Source organism: Dendropsophus ebraccatus, chromosome 1 (assembly GCF_027789765.1).
Source record: "Dendropsophus ebraccatus isolate aDenEbr1 chromosome 1, aDenEbr1.pat, whole genome shotgun sequence".
In the NCBI taxonomy this organism is placed as follows: Eukaryota; Metazoa; Chordata; class Amphibia; order Anura; family Hylidae; genus Dendropsophus; species Dendropsophus ebraccatus.
Genome location: NC_091454.1, coordinates 8,547,250 through 8,570,350, shown reverse-complemented (window position 1 = coordinate 8,570,350; position 23,101 = coordinate 8,547,250). Strand labels below are relative to the sequence as shown.

At 47.0% G+C, this 23,101-nt stretch overlaps 1 protein-coding gene across 2 annotated transcripts in view; it reads left to right on the top strand.

Moving 5' to 3' along the window:
* ITPR2 (inositol 1,4,5-trisphosphate receptor type 2) overlaps positions 1-23,101 on the top strand; it is a 185,930-nt gene that overhangs the window by 119,999 nt on the left and 42,830 nt on the right. For both annotated transcript variants that reach the window (XM_069965955.1, XM_069965946.1), the window contains exons 46-48: positions 8,098-8,205; positions 11,117-11,309; positions 15,825-15,950. In XM_069965955.1, coding sequence (XP_069822056.1) covers positions 8,098-8,205; positions 11,117-11,309; positions 15,825-15,950 — 427 coding nt within the window. The remainder of the gene's footprint in view (positions 1-8,097; positions 8,206-11,116; positions 11,310-15,824; positions 15,951-23,101) is intronic.

The window sequence follows — 23,101 nt, the reverse complement described above, 5'->3', positions numbered from 1 at the left end:
GCCTTTGTGACCACTAGTTTCTCAGCTTCCTCTCTGCTATATATATATATATATATATGTCTCCTCACTGCTGGGTTCCTGCTGATAGCGTCTTGCGGTGAGGATGTCACCCAGCACAGATGTCAGCCACGCCAGCGCTGCGTGCCCGCCACTTCCCGGTATGACCACCAATCTAAGCGCCGTTCCCCTTTCTCCATCACCTCCAGCCTCCGGTTTCACGTCCCTTTTTTCTTCAGTTTTCACGTTCGGTGCAGACAGGACATTTTTGGTGCATACGTTGGTCTCATCTGCAGCGTGCAGCAGCGGGGGAGGAGGTGGTCGGCGTTCTACCTCTTCCTGTGCCCGACCTGTGAGTTATCTTACCAGAAGTGATGAGAGGTTCCTGTAAATGTGTGACCCGCTAGGGGCAGCCAGACATAAATAAGCCGCCAGGGTCACAGCCGGCCATTAAGCAGGTCCTGGGCACAGGCCACCGGGTCCGCACCTTGGACGTGCCGCCATCCTGTGACCTCTGGACTGCGACGAGATCACTAAGAGTAATAGAGTGTGGAGAATTCGTCTAATCTGCCAGCTCATCCTGAGCTCCCTGGTTCATGAATAGAAGGTCAGGTTGGCGGTGAGGGTAACAGTGTTAGAGTTCTATAGTGACACAATGGTAACACTGTCTTTGAAAGATATTTTTCATCCAGAGCTTCCTGGTTCATGGATGGAACGTCAGATTGGCAGTGAGGGTAACTGTGTTAGAGGTCTATTAACGTGACCCAATCATATCACTGTCACGTGAAATAGACCCTAAGAACAGTTCATCCTGAGCTTCCTGGTTCATTAATACAATGGCAGTCACCCAGACGAGGCGACTTGAGGACTTAACAATTTTCTAAGAGAAATATCACTTTAAGCCCCTCCTTCTATTAGGGAATCCCCGCCTCTTTCACTCGATCGGTCACTCTGCTAAATCTACTGACTAATTTCCAGCTGTAATGACGGCCAAATCGGTGGTCACCCAGATGAGGCAAGTTGAGGACTTTTATAATTTTCTAAGGGAAATATCACTTTAAGCCCCTCCTTCTTTTAGGAAAAGCCCCGCCTCTTTTCTATCTTAAAGGAGAAGAAGTCAAGCTTCCCATTGAGTTCCATACAAGTGACCCAATCATATCACTGTCTATGTGATATACTGTTCATCCTGAGCTTCCCGGTTCATGAATAGAATGGTGGTCATCCAGATGAGGCAACTTGAGGACTTAATTATTTTTTAAGGGACGTACCACTTTAAGCCCCTCCTTCTTTTAGGCAAAGCCCACCTCTTTTCACTGGAGCAGTCAGTCAGCTAAATCTACTGACTAATTTCTTCTTTTAGGCAAAGCCACACCTCTTTTGTCTCTTAAAGGGGAAGAATTCAAACTTTCCAATGAGTTCTATACAAGTGACCCAATCATATCACTGTCTATGTGTGATACTGTTCATCCTGAGCTCCCTGGTTCATGAATACAATGGTGGTCACCCAGATGAGGTGACTTGACGACTTTATAATTTTCTATGAGAAATATCACTTTAAGCCCCTCCTTCTTTTAGGAAAAGCCCGCCTCTTTTCACTGGAGCGGTCACTCGGCTGAATCTACTGACTAATTTCCTGCGATAATGACGGCCAAATCGGTGGTCACCAGGATAAGGTGATTTGAAGAGGGAAAATATCACTTTAAGCTCCACCCTCTTTTAGGCAAAGCCCCGCCTCTTTTCTATCTTAAAGGGGAAGAATTCAAACTTTCCAATGAGTTCTATACAAGTGACCTAATCATATCACTATGTGAGATACTGTTCATCCTGAGATTCCTGGTTCATGAATAGAATGTCAGCTCGGCGGTGAGGACTGACACTTTCCCATAATGCAGTGCAGGGTGTGTGGAGAGCTGGCTAATGACTTCTCCTCTGCCGCTCTTATACCGCCCGTCAGCGTCTGGCTTGTTGTTGTTGGTTTCATGTGACAGCTCTGTACCTCGGTGTAGCAGAGCGCGCCTCTCGCTCAGTCAGACAGTCTAGTGCGCCGTGACTCACAGTCTGGAATGGAAATGACAGCGCCTAATTAAACCGCGGCAGAAGCGGCAGCCCATGCCGGCAGAGCGTCGCAGCTGACCGTCATTACACCCTGCAGACCGTCACATCGCCTCGCGTGGCGTCTTCATTAGCTTCCACCATCCCGCCGCCGACCTATTGTGTCTCCACCGTAAAACGACCACCTGGCGCGAAAAAGACGAACGTTATTACTGTAACGAGGAATAACTAGATGATGTAGCAGAGCCGAGAGCGTCGCTTGGATATATATGTACAGTTATGGGAAGTGTCTGGATTTAAAGGAAACTGTAGCGTGACTGACTCAGCTCTGCTGCATCTATGAAAAGTTGTGGGGATTGTTCTTAAAGGGATATTAACCCTAATTTTCTGGAGCGGCTGATCCCTGATCTCCTGTGAATATTAGACCTTGAGGTATCCTCTTGTCATGTTCTGTAGCTGGAAAGTTTAATTAGTCATAATTAAAAAAAAAACAAAAACATGGCCGCCATCATATCTGTCACTGAAGCGGCCAATTGGATAAATCTAGTGACTAATTTCCAGCTATGGTGACAGCCATATTGCTAGTCATCCAGAAGAGGTGATTTGAGGACTTTATAATTATCTTGGGGAAATCTCACTTTAAGCTCCTCCTTTTTTTAAGCAAAGCCCCGCCTCTTTTCACTTTATCTGTCACTCTAAATTAACGAATTTCCAGCTGTAATGACGGCCAGATTGGTGGTCACCCGGATGAGGGGATTTGAGGCTTTATAATTTTCTAGCAAAAATTACCTCTTTAAGCTCCTCCTTCTTTTAAGCAAAGCCCCGCCTCTTTTACTGGAGTGGTTACTCCACTAAATCCACTGACTAATTTCCTGCTATAATGATGGACAAATTGGTGGTCACCCAGATGAGCCAATTTTGAGGCTTTATAATTGTCTAGGGGAAATATCACTTTAAGCTCCTCCCTCTTTTAGGCAAAGCCCCACCTCTTTTTTCTTAAAGGGGAAGAATTTAAACTTTCTAATGTGTGTTATAAATCATGTTTATGATTTTCTGGGGGAATTGCTCTTTTAATCAGATAACATTTCCAACAAACTGACTTCTTATCATATTGGAACTCTATCCGAATACATAGATCCAATCTTTTAAGCCCCTCCCTATCTTTTCTCACTCTTAAAGGGATAAAAATGTACATTTTGTAATGTGTTTTTTTTTTTTAAATAAAGCTTTCTAGTTACATCTGAGAAAACTGTGTGACTATAAATATGAACACTGTTACAACTCCTGTGTACAGTCTAGTAACATCTCCTGAGCTGTAATGGCGGCCATCTTGGTAGTCACCCAGTTAAGAAAAATCATGGGGTTTATGATTTTCTGGGAAAGTTGCTCTTTTTATTGGATTCTTATTGGATTTTTATTGTATTTCCTACAAACCGATTTATTAACATATTTTAACTTGAACATGAATTGGAACTTTTAAGCCCCGCCTTTTCTTAAAGGGGAAAAATTTAAATGGTCCACAATTTAAAAAAAAAAAATTTCTTATACTCAAAAAGGCTGAGTGACAACAAATGCAGATTCCATTACAACTCACCCAGTCAGCCATTAAGTGACTACTTCTGAGCTGTAAAGGCGGCCATATTGGTGGTCACCCAGATAATATGACTCAAGGACAATTCCGCTAATAATTGGATAAAATTTCCTTTCGCGCTGACTTCTCATCATATTTGACCAGAACCTTTAAGACCCTCCTTATTTCATTTAATTTAACATGAATTGGAACCTTTAAGCCCCGCCTTTTCTTAAAGGGGAAAAATTTAAATGGGCCACAATTTTTTTTTTTATATTTTTTTCTACTTATACTCAAAAAGGCTGGGAGACAATGAATGCAGATTCCATTACAACTCACCCAGTCAGCCATTGAGTGACTACTTCTGAGCTGTGATGGCGGCCATATTGGTGGTCGCCCAGATAAGATGACTCAAGGACTTTCATGATCTTCTGGGACAATTCTGCTATTAATTGGATAAAATATTGAGTTCTCATTATATTTGACTAGAATCTTTAGGCCCCTCCTTATTTCATTTAAGCCCCGCCTTCTTTCTTAAAGGGGAAGAATAACAATTTTTTATATGGAATATGTTGATGTTTTTTTTATTCCATCCTGTTGGAATCCTGTGCGTGCCCGCCTGCATGCCCTCTCTCTCGTGCCGCTCGTCCTCATTTCACAGCTGTCTGTAACGCTGAGCACAAAGCGGGATTTTGATGGCATGTGTCAGACGTTCCCCGTCAGGAACAGAGTCCGCTCAGCTAATTGAAAGTACTGCCGAGTAGACGGCGAGCTGGAAGCTGTTGGGTCCCCGTAGACCTGATTAGACTGTTCCCTGTTGTGCCTTACCTTGAATAACACCGAGGTTTCTCCAAATACTTTATAATTCGTAACCCTGAGGATGAGATAAAAGCGCGTGAGCCGGCACAGAAGGAGAACGCGGAGAACCCGCCTACAGGGGGCGCTGTGCAGGCTCCTCATTCACTTATAATAGTCAGATCGTCGGGTATTACTATATCAATTTCAAGGGCCCGTATAACAGCGCCACTTTTTTCACGCAGGTCGTGTGTGGTATTGCAGCCCATCTCCATTGGCGATACTAGACACAAACCTGTGAACAGGTGCGGTGCTTTTTATGGAAGAAAGCAGCCATGTTTACCAAATCCTGTATGACTTTATGTTGTTTTAGCTTGTTTAGCTCCTCATGGGAGGAGCCACAGAGAAAGGGGCGGAGAGAGCAGGTACTGTGGGTTACCATGTGACTTAACCAGTCCTACATGACTGCTAAAAGAAAGGTGAAGAACTTAGCTGTTTCCTCACTCTCGGGTGTCAGCACTGAACCCTACCCCAGACCACCAGGGATATTACATTTTAACCTCTAAACCACCAGAAATAATATATATTTAACCTCTAGACCAGCAGGGATATTATATATTAACCTCTAGACCACCAGGTATATATTGTATTAACCTCCAGACCAGCGGGAATATTATATATTATCCGCCAGACCAGCAGGGATATTATATATTATCCGCCAGACCACCAGGGATATTATATATTAAACTCTACATCACAGGTGTCAAACTCAGGCCCTCCAGCTGTTACAAAACTACAATTCCCATTATGCCTGGACAGCCAAAGCTTTAGACTAATATAGAATAAATATTAACCTCTAGACCACCAGGGATATTATATATTAACCTCTAGACCACCAGGGATATTATATATTAACCTCTAGACTACCAGATATGTTATATATTAACATCTAGACACCAGGAATATTTTATATCTATCTATCTATCTATCTGTTCCTGTAGACCACTAGGGATATTATATATTAACTTCTAGACCACCAGGTATATTATATATTAACCACTAGACCACCAGGGATATTATATATTAATCACTAGACCACCAGGGATATTATATATTAACCACTAGACCACCAGGGATATTATATATTAACCACTAGACCACCAGGGATATTATATATTAACCACTAGACCACCAGGGATATTATATATTAACCACTAGACCACCAGGGATATTATATATTAACCACTAGACCACGAGGGATATTGTATATTAACCACTAGACCACCAGGGATATTATATATTAACCACTAGACCACCAGGGATATTATATATTAACCTCTAGACCACCAGGGATATTATATATTAACCACTTGACCACCAGGGTTATTATATATTAACCTCTAGACACCTATAGACATCTATGTATCTATTCCTGTAGACCACTAGGGTTATTATGTATTACCCTCTGGACCACCAGGGATATTATGTATTACCCTCTGGACCACCAGGGATAGTTGGCAACTGACATAACCACAGTTGGTGTAGATTTCTGGGCCTCTCTTCTAGACCGTATGAGTCGTGAACTTTCCAACAAGATGAAAGTAAATGTAATGAGCGGCCGTTCTCTCTACAGAAGTGTCTGCACTTTCTTCTCACTTCCTCATTGTGGAGACTGGGGGACATTGACCTCAGCCGGAGACATTTGTTCCCGGTCACGGAACGTTCCGGCCCTGATCAGTGATCTGTGAGGCGGAGTGTTTGCTATCTGTTTCAATAAGTTTTTATTAACAGATTTTTTTCAATAATATTCAATTATATGATATTACAAGCGCGGTCATGTGCTATCAAGAGATAAGTAAGTTGCGTGCAGTAAGCTGAAAAAGCGAACAAAAGCAACATAAAAGCTTATACAACGCTAGATGTAACGATCAACAAAACATAACAAACCACAAAAAGACATAGGTAGCTGTGAATGATTATACATATGCAGCCCAGTGTATAGAAGGAGTTAACAGAGAAAATAGCTGAGGTGGCAAGAAAAGAGACAATGCTCAGTAATACGCTCACCAATGCAAAAAAAAAAAAACTGCTAGCACTGGGGTGCAAGGCATAAGCGTTATAAAACAAACAACTCCTAAAAGTAGCAAATAGTCGCTGCACGGATGCGGAGTGTTTGCTATCATTCAGGTCCTATGGCGTGTTGTGCAGGGGGCAGGGGTTGCCCTGGGGTGGTGGGGGAGGACCGGGCACCATAGAGTGGCATCTAGTGAGGCGTCTGCAGGGGGCAGGGGTCGCCCTGGGGTGGTGGGGGAAGACCGGGCACCATAGAGTGGCATCTGGTGTGGCGTCTGCAGGGGGCAGGGGTCGCCCTGGGGTGGTGGGGGAGGACCGGGCACCATAGAGTGGCGTCTGGTGTGGGGCCATACATGACCAGAGAATGTGGAGTGTGCAGGTGACAGGGGTCGCCCTGGGGTGGTGGGGGAGGATCGGGGTCTGCAGGAGGCAGGGGTCGCCCTGGGGTGGTGGGGGAGGATCGGGGTCTGCAGGAGGCAGGGGTCGCCCTGGGGTGGTGGGGGAGGATCGGGTTCTGCAGGAGGCAGGGGTCGCCCTGGGGTGGTGGGGGAGGATCGGGGTCTGCAGGAGGCAGCGGTCGCCATGGGGTGGTGGGGGAGGATCGGGTCTGCAGGGGGCAGGGGTCGCCCTGGGGTGGTGGGGGAGGATCTCGGTCTGCAGGGGGCAGGGGTCGCCCTGGGGTGGTGGGGGAGGACCGGGGTCTGCAGGAGGCAGCGGTCGCCATGGGGTGGTGGGGGAGGATCTCGGTCTGCAGGGGGCAGGGGTCGCCCTGGGGTGGTGGGGGAGGATCTCGGTCTGCAGGGGGCAGGGGTCGCCTTGTGGTGGTGGTGGGGGAGGATCTCGGTCTGCAGGGGAGAGGGGTCGCCCTGGGGTGGTGGGGGAGGATCTCGGTCTGCAGGGGGCAGGGGTCGCCATGGGGTGGTGGGGGAGGATTTGGGTCTGCAGGGGCAGGGGTCGCCCTGGGGTGGTGGGGGAGGATCGGGGTCTGCAGGAGGCAGCGGTCGCCATGGGGTGGTGGGGGAGGATCGGGTCTGCAGGGGGCAGGGGTCGCCGTGGGGTGGTGGGGGAGGATCTCGGTCTGCAGGGGGCAGGGGTCGCCCTGGGGTGGTGGGGGAGGACCGGGGTCTGCAGGAGGCAGCGGTCGCCATGGGGTGGTGGGGGAGGATCTCGGTCTGCAGGGGGCAGGGGTCGCCCTGGGGTGGTGGGGGAGGATCTCGGTCTGCAGGGGGCAGGGGTCGCCTTGTGGTGGTGGTGGGGGAGGATCTCGGTCTGCAGGGGGCAGGGGTCGCCCTGGGGTGGTGGGGGAGGATCTCGGTCTGCAGGGGGCAGGGGTCGCCATGGGGTGGTGGGGGAGGATCGGGGTCTGCAGGGGCAGGGGTCGCCCTGTGGTGGTGGTGGTGGGAGGACCGGGGCCCCATAGTCACGTCTGGTGTGGGTTCCTACATGACCAGAGAATGTGGGGTCTGCAGGTGGCAGAATGCTGCTGTGTGATGATGGGGGTAGTAGTCTCATCAGGGGACTCGTCTATCCCTGTGTCAGAGTGGGATGATCGGAGCTGAGGGCCGTGCTGAGGCCGTTGTTCCCTGACCGCCATCTTTCTCTCCTTCCAGCTGGCCCGCCACTACAAGACCCTGCAGCAGATGCTGAAGCCGGGTAATGATCCCGAGGAGGGGGATGAAGCTCTGAAGTACTACGCCAACCACACCGCCCAGATCGAGGTAACGCCACTCAGTGCCAACACTCCAGATGTTACAGCCGCAGCCATACCTCTCCATTCACACAGGAGGCTTGTGCTGCCCGATCTGCGTCCCTCCCGTCATCCATCTCTCCTAATGATGATGATAGTGAAGAAACCGCTGATACAGAGCTGCTTCATAGCTGCAGGACTGGTACACTGGGTACTGATAGCTGCAGGACTGGTACACTGGGTACTGATAGCTGCAGGACTGGTACACTGGGTACTGATAGCTGCAGGACTAGTACACTGGGAACTACCAGCTGCAGGACTGGTACACTGGGCACTGATAGCTGCAAGACTGGTATACTGGGCACTGATAGCTGCAGGACTGGTACACTGGGCACTGATAGCTGCAGGACTGGTATACTGGGCACTGATAGCTGCAGGACTGGTACACTGGGCACTGATAGCTGCAGGACTGGTACACTGGCTACCGATAGCTGCAGGACTGGTACACTGGGCACTGATAGCTGCAGGACTGGTACACTGGGCACTGATAGCTGCAGGACTGGTACACTGGGCACTGATAGCTGCAGGACTGGTACACTGGGCACTGATAGCTGCAGGACTGGTACACTGGGCACTGATAGCTGCAGGACTGGTACACTGGGTACTGATAGCTGCAGGACTGGTACACTGGGCACTGATAGCTGCAGGACTGGTACACTGGGCACCGATAGCTGCAGGACTGGTACACTGGGCACTACCAGCTGTTTACACCAATTCTGCACAGTTTTGTTTTTGTTTTTTTTAGCTAATGACCTGTGGCTGATATTTGTGGTTGTCTTTCATGTTTTTATTCACTTTTCAACAATTTTTGGGATAATTCATCATTGTGCAGGTGGAGCAGGCTTTGTTGTATCAGGTGGAGAAGGCTTTGTTGTATGGGTCAGTGCAGATGGCTTTGCAGAATTTTTGGGTACAGAGAAGGCTCTGCAGTGTCAAATGGAGCAGGCTTTGTTGCATTGGTTGGTGCAGATGGAGCAGGCTTTGTTGTATCGGTCAGTGCAGGTGAAACAGGCTTTGTAGTATCAGGTGGAGCAAGCTTTGTTGTATCGGTCAGTGCAGGTGGAGCAGGCTTTGTTGTATCGATGGCTGTAGGTGGAGCAGGCTTTGTATTGGTCGGTGCAGGTGGAGCAGGCTTTGTTGCATCAGTCGGCGCAGGTGGAGCAGGCTTTGTTGCATCGGTCGGTGTAGGTGGATCAGGCTTTGTAGTATTAGATGGAGCAGGCTTTGTTGTATCAGTGGCTGCAGGTGGAGCAAGCTGTGTTGCATCGGTCGGTGCAGGTGGAGCAGGCTTTGTAGTATTAGATGGAGCAGGCTTTGTTGTATCGGGGGCTGCAGGTGGAGCAAGCTTTGTTGTATTGGTCGGTGCAGGTGGAGAAGGCTTTCTTGTCTCGGTCGGTGCAGGTGGAGCAGGCTTTGTTGCATCAGTCGGTGGAGGTGGAGCAGGCTTTGTAGTATTAGATGGAGCAGGCTTTGTTGCATCGGTCGGTGCAGGTGGAGCAGGCTTTGTTGCATCAGTTGGTGCAGGTGGAGCAGGCTTTGTAGTATTAGATGGAGCAGGCTTTGTTGCATCGGTCGGTGCAGGTGGAGCAGGCTTTGTTGCATCAGTTGGTGCAGGTGGAGCAGGCTTTGTAGTATTAGATGGAGCAGGCTTTGTTGCATCGGTCGGTGCAGGTGGAGCAGGCTTTGTAGTATTAGATAGAGCAGGCTTTGTTGTATCAATGACTGCAGGTGGAGCAGGCTTTGTTGTATTGGTCGGTGCAGGTGGAGCAGGCTTTGTTGTATCGGTCGGTGCAGGTGGAGCAGGCTTTGTTGTATCGGTCGGTGCAGGTGGAGCAGGCTTTGCTGTATTAGGTTGAGCAGGCTTTGTTGCATTGGTCAGTGCAGGTGGAGCAGGCTTTGTAGTATTAGATAGAGCAGGCTTTGATGTATCGATGACTGCAGGTGGAGCAGGCTTTGTTGTATTGGTCAGTGCAGGTGGAGCAGGCTTTGTTGTATCGGTCGGTGCAGGTGGAGCAGGCTTTGCTGTATTAGGTGGAGCAGGCTTTGTTGCATTGGTCAGTGCAGGTGGAGCAGGCTTTGTTGTATTGATCGGTGCAGGTGAAGCAGGCTTTGTTGTATCGGTCGGTGCAGGTGGAGCAGGCTTTGCTGTATTAGATGGAGCAGGCTCTGTTTCATTGGTCAGTGCAGGTGGAGCAGCCTTTGTAGTATCAGGTGGAGCAGGCTTTGTTTCTTTGGTCAGTGCAGGTGGAGCAGGCTTTGTTGTACCGGTCGGTGCAGGTGGAGCAGGCTTTGTTGTACTGGTCGGTGCAGGTGGAGCAGGCTTTGTAGTATCACGTGAAGCAGGCTTTGTTTCTTTGGTCAGTGCAGGTGGAGCAGGCTTTGTTGTACTGGTTGGTGCAGGTGGGGCAGGCTTTGTTTCATTGGTCGGTGCAGATGGAGCAGGCTTTGCTGCATTGGTCGGTGCAGGTGGAGCAGGCTTTGCTGCATTGTTCAGTGCAGGTGGAGCAGGCTTTGTTTCATTGGTCGGTGCAGATGGAGCAGGCTTTGCTGCATTGGTCGGTGCAGGTGGAGCAGGCTTTGCTGCATTGTTCAGTGCAGGTGGAGCAGGCTTTGTTGTATCAGGTGGAGCAGCCTTTGTTGCATTGGTCGGTGCAGGTGGAGCAGGCTTTGTTTCATTGGTCGGTGCAGGTGGAGCAGGCTTTGCTGCATTGGTCAGTGCAGGTGGAGCAGGCTTTGTTTCATTGGTCGGTGCAGATGGAGCAGGCTTTGCTGCATTGGTCGGTGCAGGTGGAGCAGGCTTTGCTGCATTGTTCAGTGCAGGTGGAGCAGGCTTTGTTGTATCAGGTGGAGCAGCCTTTGTTGCATCTCTCGCTCTCTTCCAGATCGTCCGCCATGATCGCACCATGGAGCAGATCGTCTTCCCGGTTCCGAACATCTGTGAGTATCTGACCCGGGAGTCCATGTGGCGAGTGTTCAACACCACCGAGCGGGATGAGCAGGGGAGCAAGGTCAACGACTTCTTCCAGCAGACGGAGGATCTGTACAACGAGATGAAGTGGCAGAAGAAGATCCGCAGTAAGTGGCAGGGCATGCTGGGAGTTGTAGTGATGCAATGGCTGGGGTAGTATATGATCTCAGGTCATGCTGGGAGTTGTAGTCCAGTTGTAGCTAAACAAGCCGTACTTTCTGGACAGTCCCTCTAAACCCACTTAAACTCCTCCCCCGTTTCCCACCATGCACCTCCTCGTCCTTTATTGAGCGTTAATTATTAAAGTGTCTTAAGTTGTGCAGTAAATCTCCTCACTTACCGCCATGTCGTCTCCCGGCGGAGGGCGGCGGCGCAGATGGAAGCCGTTGCGGTAATTTATACTTGGTATTCAGCGTATAGATGGAGCCGGTGGATGACGCTCGGCCGCGCTCAGTACACATTGTACCTTTTAATATTTGATTAGTTAATCAGATCTCCGGCGTTCTTCTCTTCATAAACGTGCCGCACTTCATCACCGCCGAGGGCCGGGGCCGAGAGCGGCCGTACACCCCCCCCCCCCCCCAAACTGAATAATTAAAGCCTGGTTAACAAGAAGCTGATATCTATATTACTCTGTATTCCCTATTAACCCTGTATGTATCCGAGTGTATCCAAGTGTACCCGATCTGTATATGCAACCCAGATGAATTTAGAACCTTCTAGACTGACTTCTGTTCAGTTTAGTAAAAAAAGTATCTTCCAGAAACAGCGCCGCCTCTGTACACAGGTTGTCTGTGGTATTGCTGTTCACTTTAGTGGAACCGAGCTTCAAAACCAGACTCAACCTGTGGACAGAGGGGGGCGCTGTTTCAGAAAGGAAGCAGCCCTGATTTCTGATCTGGGACGACCGTCTTAAAAGGCCACACAGAGCAAAACCTGAAAGAAGTCCAGATGATTATGAGTAGAGATGAGTGAACCTGGAGCAGCTGGAGTCCATCCGAACCCGAACTTTCGGCATTTGATTAGCGGTGGCTGCTGAAGTTGGATAAAGCCCTAAGGCTATGTGGGAATCATGGATATAGTCATTGGCTGTATCTATGTATTCCAGACAACCTTAGAGCTTTATCCAACTTCAGCAGCCCCCGCTAATCAAATACCGAACGATTGGGTTCGGATGGACTCGAACCCGAACCCGGTTCACTCATCTCTAATTATGGGCAATTCATTGTGCTCCCGTCTCTCCCGCTCCCTCCTGTGCTCCCGTCTCTCCCGCTCCCTCCTGTGCTCCCGTCTCTCCCGCTCCCTCCTGTTCTCCCGTCACTCCCGCTCCCTCCTGTGCTCCGGTTTCTCCGCTCCCTCCTGTGCTCCGGTCTCTCCGCTCCCTCCTGTGCACCGGTCTCTCCGCTCCCTCCTGTGCTCCGGTCTCTCCGCTCCCTCCTGTTCTCCCATCTCTCCCGCTCCCTCCTGTTCTCCCGTCACTCCCGCTCCCTCCTGTGCTCCTGTCTCTCCCGCTCCCTCCTGTGCTCCTGTCTCTACGCTCCTTTCTGGGCTTCCTTCTCTCCACTCTCTCTACTGCTTCGCTCTCCCGCTCCCTCCTCTGCCATGAATCTCTGGATCCTCCTCTGCCATGCTCTTCCGTTCCCTCCTGTTCTCCCGTCTCTCCCGCTCCCTCCTGTTCTCCCGTCACTCCCGCTCCCTCCTGTGCTCCCGTCTCTCCGCTCCCTCCTGTGCTCCCGTCTCTCCGCTCCCTCCTGTGCTCCGGTCTCTCCGCTCCCTCCTGTGCTCCGGTCTCTCCGCTCCCTCCTGTGCTACGGTCTCTCCGCTCCCTCCTGTGCTCCGGTCTCTCCGCTCCCTCCTGTGCTCCGGTTTCTCCGCTCCCTCCTGTGCTCCGGTCTCTCCGCTCCCTCCTGTGCACCGGTCTCTCCGCTCCCTCCTGTGCTCCGGTCTCTCCGCTCCCTCCTGTTCTCCCTTCTCTCCCGCTCCCTCCTTTTCTCCCGTCTCTCCCGCTCCCTCCTGTTCTCCCGTCACTCCCGCTCCCTCCTGTGCTCCTGTCTCTCCCGCTCCCTCCTGTGCTCCTGTCTCTACGCTCCTTTCTGGGCTTCCTTCTCTCCACTCTCTCTACTGCTTCGCTCTCCCGCTCCCTCCTCTGCCATGAATCTCTGGATCCTCCTCTGCCATGCTCTTCCGTTCCCTCCTGTGCTCCGGTCTCCCCGCTCCCTCCTGTGCTGCCATCTCTCCACTCCCTTCTGTGCTCCGGTATCTCAGCTCCCTCCTGTGCTGCCGTGCTCTCCTGCTCCCTCTTCCGTGCTCTCCCGCAATCTCCCGCTCCCTCCTCTGCCGCGCTCCCCTTCCTTTTGTGCTGCCGTCTCTCTGCTCCCTCCTCTGCTGTGCTCTCCTGCTCCCTCTTGTGCTGCCGTCTCTCTGCTCCCTCCTCTTCCGCGCTCTCCTGCCTCTGCCACACTCTTCGCTCCCCCCTGTGCTGCAGTCTCTGCGCTCCCTCCTCTGCCGCGCTCTCCCGCTCCCTCCTGCTCCCTCCAGTGCTCTGGTGTCTCTGCTCCGTCCTCTCCGGTCCCTCCTTGCTGCGCTCTCTTGCTCCCTCCTGTGCTCTGGTGTCTCCGCTCCGTCCTCTGCCGTCTCTCCAGTCCCTCCTTGCTGCGCTCTCCTGCTCCCTCCTCTGCTGCGATTTCCTGCTTCCGCTTGTGCTGCCGTATCTCCGTTCCCTCCTCTGCCGCGCTCTCCCGCTCCCTCCTGTGCTGCCGCGCTCTCCCACTCCCTCTGCCGCGCTTTTCCACTCCCTCCTGTGCTTCCGTCTCTCCGGTCCCTCCTCTGCCGCGCTCTCCTGCTTCCTTCTCCCCCACGCTCTCCTACTCCCCCCTCTGCTGCGCTCTCCTGCTCCCTCCTGTGCTGCCGCGCTCTCCCACTCCCTCCTCTGCCGCGCTCTCCCGCTCCCTCCTCTGCCGCGCTTTCCCGCTCCCTCCTCTGCCGCGCTCTCTCGCTCCCTCCTCTGCCGCTTCCCTAAATTAAACGTTTACATTTAAATGGGACTTTGTGTTTGCACACCAACCGCTTATTACCGGGAGATGGGCGGCAGATTTGTCATTAAGCCGGTCCCTGACAAGCCTGCGGATGACTGAATTAGTGAGTGCAGGTGTTCAGCCGCCAAACACAATCCAGCATTAAACTCCTACAGCAAAAAACCAAAGAAGCCAAAAAAGCGTGACCGCTAAACTAGGAGTGTAGTGGTCATACGGCGCTTGCAATTAGACAGGGACTTGGGTCACATGACACAACTCCTCTCTGGGGGTACAGAGAGATCAGCGTGGCAGCATTCTCTATTGTTTCCACTCATTGTTCACTTTATTTACTACTTGGAAACTGTCATCAGGTTTCTGTTGATGGATCCTTGCGTAGTTTAAATGCATAATGGTGTAAATAGGGTGCAACCGTTTATACTATTTAGAAACTGTCGGCAAGTTGCTGTAGACTGATCTCTGATTATTCGTATCCCTGTTTACTACTTTAAGGGCACAATAGCATCTTGCTGGGATTGACTTGTTTGTCTGATAAGATATGTTGCCCCCCGGAAGTATTAGGCATTCATCTATTCATTTGACTGTTTATATTAGGTGGAAACTGTCAGCAAGTTGCTGTACACTGATCTCTGATCAATTTTATCTCAGTTTAGTATCTTGAAGTCATATTAGCATCTTGCTGGGATTATGTTGCCTGTCTTGTTATTTATGTTGCCCCCTGGAAGTATTAGGCATTCATATAACAATTAGGCTGTTTTATGAAAACTGTCAGCAAGTTGCTGTAGACTGATCTCTGATTATTTGTATCCCTGTATACTACTATAAGTAATTCTTGCTGGGATTGACTTGTGTGTCTGATAAGATATGTTGCCCCCTGCAAGTATTAGGCATGCATATATTCATATGACTGTTTATATTATGTGGAAACTGTCAGCAAGTTGCTGTAGACTGATCTCTGATTATTTGTATCCCTGTATACTACTATAAGTAATTCTTGCTGGGATTGACTTGTGTGTCTGATAAGATATGTTGCCCCCTGCAAGTATTAGGCATGCATATATTCATATGACTGTTTATATTATGTGGAAACTGTCAGCAAGTTGCTGTAGACTGACCGCGATTATTTTTGTTTAACTCTGGTACTTTGAGGACATAACAGTGCCTTGCTGTGATTGGATACTGTGTCTGAATAGAGTTTATACCCCATGGAGGTATTAGGGAATCATATATTTATAACTTTCTACTATGTGGAAACTGTCAACAAGTTTCTGTAGACTGATAAGTCAGTGACTAATTTTCTTTGTCTCTATTAGTTTGAGGGTTGGATAGCTGGACCTTACACCCCCTCCAGTATAGCTCCACTACATACCAGTGCCCCCAAAGAGTTATTAGGAATTATAGTAAATTGAATTTGTAGAAACTGTCAGTAAGTTGCTGACTACTGCAACTGACAACAGCAACTTGTTGGCAGTTTCCAGGTGATAAAGAAGTAAAACTGGCATGTATGTGGGAGTGGCTTCAGTCATCTGTGGACCCTCCATGTGGACAGTACCCCTCCTCCACTGACATGGCGCCCCCTTCTCTCCACAGATAACCCGGCTCTCTTCTGGTTCTCCCGCCACATCTCGCTCTGGGGCAGCATCTCCTTCAACCTGGCCGTGTTCATCAACCTGGCGGTGGCGCTGTTCTACCCGTTTGGAGATGACGGAGATGAAGGCAAGTGGATGGGATTTCTTACAGGGAGATGGGAGGTGCGGACGGAGCGCTAGTCATTATGGTCAGTGAGCGCGGAGAGAGAGAGAGCGAGCGCCAGGGGAACCGAGAGCCCGAAATAATCTACCGCCTGACGCTCCGCCATCAATAATTCAGCAGCAAGTGAGGCAGCAAATAGTGTACAGATCCAGAGCCGGAACGGAGGGATCAGCCTGCTGGGGCCCCCCCATAATACACAGCACCAAGACATATAGGGGGCGGTATTATAGTAGTTATGCGGTTCAGGGAAGAAAAAGAGCGCTGCACCTCACACCTATGGCTGATACTAGTGCCCCTAGGCCGTTCCCTGACTGTGCACGCCTGCGGGGTTGGTGGCCACTGACTGGCACGGTGTGGACTTAGTGTAGGGACCCATGTGTATCAGATACCGGCACGAGGTACATGGGGCAGTATGGCTTGATCAATTCATACACAAAATTCTGATGTGTTTTTTATTAAGCCTAGGGGCACTAGTATCAGCCATAGGTGTGAGGTGCAGCACTCTGTTTCTTCCCTGAATCGCATTATAGTAGTTATATTCCTGTATATAGGGGGCAGTATTATAGTAGTTATATCCCTGTATATAGGAAGCAGTATTATAGTAGTTATATTCTTGTATATAGGAGCAGTATTATAGTAGTTATATCCCTGTATATAGGAGCAGTATTATAGTAGTTATATTCCTGTATATAGGGGGCAGTATTATAGTAGTTATATTCTTGTATATAGGAGCAGTATTATAGTAGTTATATCCCTGTATATAGGAGCAGTATTATAGTAGTTATATTCCTGTATATAGGGGGCAGTATTATAGTAGTATATTCCTGTATATAGGAGCAGTATTATAGTAGTTATATCCCTGTATATAGGAGCAGTATTATAGTAGTTATATCCCTGTATATAGGGGCAGTATTATAGTAGTTATATTCCTGTATATAGGAGCAGTATTATAGTAGTTATATTCCTGTATATAGGGGGCAGTATTATAGTAGTTATATCCCTGTATATAGGGAGCAGTATTATAGTAGTATATTCCTGTATATAGGAGCAGTATTATAGTAGTTATATTCCTGTATATAGGAGCAGTATTATAGTAGTATATTCCTGTATATAGGAGCAGTATTATAGTAGTTATATCCTGTATATAGGAGCAGTATTATAGTAGTATATTCCTGTATATAGGGGCAGTATTATAGTAGTTATATTCCTGTATATAGCAGCAGTGTTATAGTAGTTATATTCCTGTATATAGGAGCAGTATTATAGTAGATATATTCCTGTATATAGGAGCAGTATTATAGTAGTTATATTCCTGTATATAGGAGCAGTATTATAGTAGTTATATTCCTGTATATAGGGGGCACTATTATAGTAGTTATATTCCTGTATATAGGAGCAGTATTATAGTAGTTATATTCCTGTATATAGCAGCAGTGTTATAGTAGTTATATTCCTGTATATAGGAGCAGTATTATAGTAGATATATTCCTGTATATAGGAGCAGTATTATAGTAGTTATATTCCTGTATATAGGAGCAGTATTATAGTAGTTATATTCCTGTATATAGGGGGCACTATTATAGTAGTTATATTCTTGCATATAGGAGCATTATTATAGTAGTTATATCCTGTATATAGGAGCAGTATTATAGTAGGTATATCCCTGTATATAGGGGCAGTATTATAGTAGTTATATTCCTGTATATAGGGGGCACTATTATAGTAGTTATATTCTTGCATATAGGAGCATTATTATAGTAGTTATATCCCTGTATATAGGAGCAGTATTATAGTAGTTATATTCTTGTATATAGGGGGCAGTATTATAGTAGTTATATTCCTGTATATAGGGGCAGTGTTATAGTAGTTATATTCCTGTATATAGGGGCAGTATTATAGTAGTTATATTCCTGTATATAGGGGGCAGTATTATAGTAGTTATATTCCTGTATATAGGGGGCAGTATTATAGTAGTTATATCCCTGTATATAGGGAGCAGTATTATAGTAGTATATTCCTGTATATAGGAGCAGTATTATAGTAGTTATATTCCTGTATATAGGAGCAGTATTATAGCAGTTATATTCCTGTATATAGGAGTAGTATTATAGTAGTATATCCCTATATATAGGAGCAGTAATATAGTAGTTATATACTTGTATATAGGGGCAGAATTATAGCAGTTATATTCCTGTATATAGGAGCAGTATTATAGTATATTCCTGTATATAGGAGCAGTATTATAGTAGTTATATTCTTGTATATAGGAGCAGTATTATAGTAGTTATATCCCTGTATATAGGAGCAGTATTATAGCAGTTATATTCCTGTATACAGGGCCGATTCAAGGGTTTCTGCCGCCTGAGGCAAACCTCAGGCGGCCGCCCCGAGTGATAGCCGGCATCCTCCCGGACCCCCCGCACAATCCCCCCGCCCCCCTCCCCCCGCCGCCGCCGCCATCTACTCACCTGTCCCACACCGCAGCCGGCCCGCGCTCTCCGCTGTCTCCACATCCCGTCAGGTCCCGCGATGTCACCCTGCAGCTGTCACGGACCTCCAGGCTGTGGTGAGTGAGTGGGGTGATCGGGTCGCGCGGGGCGGTCCCGCGCGACCTGATCACCCCAGCGCGTCCCCCACCGACCCCGGGCACTCACCACAGCCTGGAGGTCCGTGACAGCTGCAGAGTGACGTCGCGGGACCAGACAGGATGTGGAGAGCGCGGGCGACGGGACAGGTGAGCGGCCGCTGTCATTTTTGTTAAGTGATACTTAACAAAAATGACAGCAGGGGGGACATAATGCCGCCCCCTGCCGGACCGCAAATTCTGCCGCCTGAGGTGGAAAGCTCATTCCGCCTCATGGCAGAAGCGGGCCTGCCTGTATATAGGAGCAGTATTATAGTATATTCCTGTATATAGGAGCAGTATTATAGTAGTTATATTCCTGTATATAGGGGGCAGTATTATAGTAGTTATATTCCTGTATATAGGAGCAGTATTATAGTAGTTATATTCCTGTATATAGGAGCAGTATTATAGTAGTTATATTCCTGTATATAGGAGCAGTATTATAGTAGTTATATTCCTGTATATAGGGGTAGTATTATAGTAGTTATATTCCTGTATATAGGAGCAGTATTATAGTATATTCCTGTATATAGGAGCAGTATTATAGTAGTTATATGCAATGGAGAGAAAGGAATCCGCACTCACCGGTCAGCAGAGAAAGGGGTTTATTGATCCATACACTGGAGGCTGGAGCTGGGAGGGGGAAGGTGTTACGCAGGTGTGCTCTGCCAAGAGCACACCTGCGTAACACCTTCCCCCTCCCAGCTCCAGCCTCCAGTGTATGGATCAATAAACCCCTTTCTCTGCTGACCGGTGAGTGCGGATTCCTTTCTCTCCATTGCATATTCCATTGTCTCGCCTGTTTCCTGCACCCGGATCATTTGTGGTTTACCTGCACTGAACTTTGCTGTGTATTTCCCAGCCCTCGGTCCCATACTAGTGTTGCCATCGGCTGGTGCCGGCTGAATCTCTCTCACCCGTATTATAGTAGTTATATTCCTGTATATAGGAGCAGTATTATAGTAGTTATATTCCTGTATATAGGAGCAGTATTATAGTAGTTATATTCCTGTATATAGGGGGCAGTATTATAGTAGTTATATTCCTGTATATAGGAGCAGTATTATAGTAGTTATATTCCTGTATATAGGAGCAGTATTATAGTAGTTATATTCCTGTATATAGGAGCAGTATTATAGTAGTTATATCCCTGTATATAGGAGCAGTATTATAGTAGTTATATTCCTGTATATAGGAGCAGTATTATAGTAGTTATATTCCTGTATATAGGGGGCAGTATTATAGTAGTTATATTCCTGTATATAGGGGGCAGTATTATAGTAGTTATATCCCTGTATATAGGGGGCAGTATTATAGTAGTTATATTCCTGTATATGGGGGCAGTATTATAGTAGTTATATTCCTGTATATAGGGAGCAGTATTATAGTAGTTATATTCCTGTATATAGGAGCAGTATTATAGTAGTTATATTCCTGTATATAGGAGCAGTATTATAGTAGTTATATTCCTGTATATAGGAGCAGTATTATAGTAGTTATATTCCTGTATATAGGAGCAGTATTATAGTAGTTATATTCCTGTATATAGGAGCAGTATTATAGTAGTATATCCCTGTATATAGGAGCAGTATTATAGTAGTTATATTCTTGTATATAGGAGCAGTATTATAGTAGTTATATTCCTGTATATAGGGGCAGTATTATAGTAGTTATATTCTTGTATATAGGAGCAGTATTATAGTAGTTATATTCCTGTATATAGGAGCAGTATTATAGTAGTTATATCCCTGTATATAGGGGCAGTATTATAGTAGTTATATCCCTGTATATAGGGGCAGTATTATAGTAGTATATTCCTGTATATAGGGAGCAGTATTATAGTAGTTATATTCCTGTATATAGGAGCAGTATTATAGTAGTTATATTCCTGTATATAGGAGCAGTATTATAGTAGTTATATTCCTGTATATAGGGAGCAGTATTATAGTAGTTATATTCCTGTATATAGGAGCAGTAGTATAGTAGTATATTCCTGTATATAGGAGCAGTATTATAGTAGTTATATTCCCGTATATAGGAGCAGTATTATAGAAGGTATATTCTTGTATATAGGAGCAGTATTATAGTAGTTATATTCCTGTATATAGGAGCAGTATTATAGTAGTTATATTCCTGTATATAGGAGCAGTATTATAGTAGTTATATACTTGTATATAGAGGGCAGTATTATGACTTCATAATCTTACACCCCATATACTTCACTCCTCCTGTTATACGTAACAGAATTTAACCCTAACAATACAGGCTGCAGCAGGTCATGTGATCCTATACGGGTTGTGGGTGATGTGTATGCGCCCCTTCTCTGCCTGTGGCACACGTGTATTGGCACGTGTCTGTGCAGCAGGCCGGGCCCCCCTCGGCCCCTGGGGCCGCACAGGACAGGCTCACTTTGTCTTGTTTGGAGGTCTGTTTGCACAGAGGCTTCATAAATATTCATCCTGTGTTTAAGGTCAGCAGCAGCCGCCTCACGTGCGTCCGTGATAGCAGCAGCCGCTCCCGCTGGTGGTGGCGCTGCCTCTCTGATAAGTCACTTCTTGGGGATTATTGGGCAACTTGCTGCAAACCACTGAGCTGGTAATGGGAATCAGCCAGAAGATTGGCGAGGAGAAGTGGTACTGTGCGCTGTGTGTATGTATATATATATATATATATATATATATATATATATATATATATATATACTGAGGATTACACCCAGCATACAGGACAGGAGAAGTGGTACTGTGCACTGTATATATATATATACTGAGGATTACACCCAGCATACAGGACAGGGGAAGTGGTACTGTGCACTGTATGTGTATATATATATATATATATATATATATATATATATATATATATATATATATATATATATATACTGAGGATTACACCCAGCATACAGGACAGGAGAGGTGGTACTGTGCACTGTATATATATACTGAGGATTACACCCAGCATACAGGACAGGAGAGGTGGTACTGTGCACTGTATATATATATACACTGAGGATAACACCCTGTATACAGGACAGGAGAAGTGGTACTGTGCACTGTATATATATATACACTGAGGATAACACCCTGTATACAGGACAGGAGAAGTGGTACTGTGCACTGTATATATATATACACTGAGGATAACACCCTGTATACAGGACAGGAGAAGTGGTACTGTGCACTGTATATATATATATATATATATATATATATATATATATATATATACACTGAGGATAACACCCTGTATACAGGACAGGAGAAGTGGTACTGTGCACTGTATATATATATACACTGAGGATAACACCCTGTATACAGGACAGGAGAAGTGGTACTGTGCACTGTCCATATATGTTATGATTTACACCAGTTTATGGAAAGAGGGAAATGATACTGTGCAAATTCAGATTATTTGTATGGGGGGGTGGGGGGGTCATGGAATTAACCATTTATTGTGCAGTAACTTCCCTGTTCGGTGTGTGTATATGTATGTGTGTGTGTATATATATATATATATATATATATATATATATATATATATATATATATATATATATATAAAAAAGTAACCCTTCCCGGTCAGCGCGCGGCCCATCGTGTAGTTTCTGGTTTTCCTCCATTAGGTTTTCGATCATTTTGACCTCTGATCAGGTTGGATTGGATTGTTGAGTTCACATGACAGGAAGTCCATGCTACCATGGCAACCCCAGAGGAAGCACTATCTACATACACTCCATATACATATATATATATATATATTATATCAGTCATATTCTTCTGCAAAATATCTCTACGCCCAAAATTTAAGCCCCGCCCTAGTTTCAGATGGCCCCGCCTCCAAAACTGACTGTACGCTTCTCTTTTTATTCAAATGTGGATACTCACCATCTCTTCATATTGACATTCACAGCACAATCTCACTGAAGATGGGAAAAGCCTGTCATGGCGGCCATCTTGGTTGTCACTCAGCTTTTCTGGAAAACAGATCAAATTATGAAACAACTGCCTAAAATTTTCATTAAGTTGTCAGAGAGAGATGACTGGAGGTCCCTGACATTTCCTGGGGCGTTTATGATTGTAGATGGAAATGCCCTTTAAGTGACACGTCGAGGGTTATAGTGTGTGGAGAAGATCCTCAGAGCAGAACAAGGATTTTTTTTTCCCGCCGTTTTCTTCCTCTCCATAATGTAGTGGTGAATATGAAGCGGGGAGACGGATTGAAGTATTTTTTTAGCCGACGGGAAAATTGATCAGATGGCGGCTAATAAGAGCGTTGAAGGAAGCGAGATTGACGGGTCGCAGACAGGACGAGGCGCCGGAGCGGCACACCGCGTCGCGTCTGAACCCCCCGTTTCATTAAACGTCTGCCTGACACGGCAGCTTCAAGATGATTGTCACTTTAAATGCTATATATAGTCCCAGCGCTGCCGATCACTTATAGAGCCGAAGAGCCAATAAAGCCGCGGTGAGAGACGAGCCATCGCCGG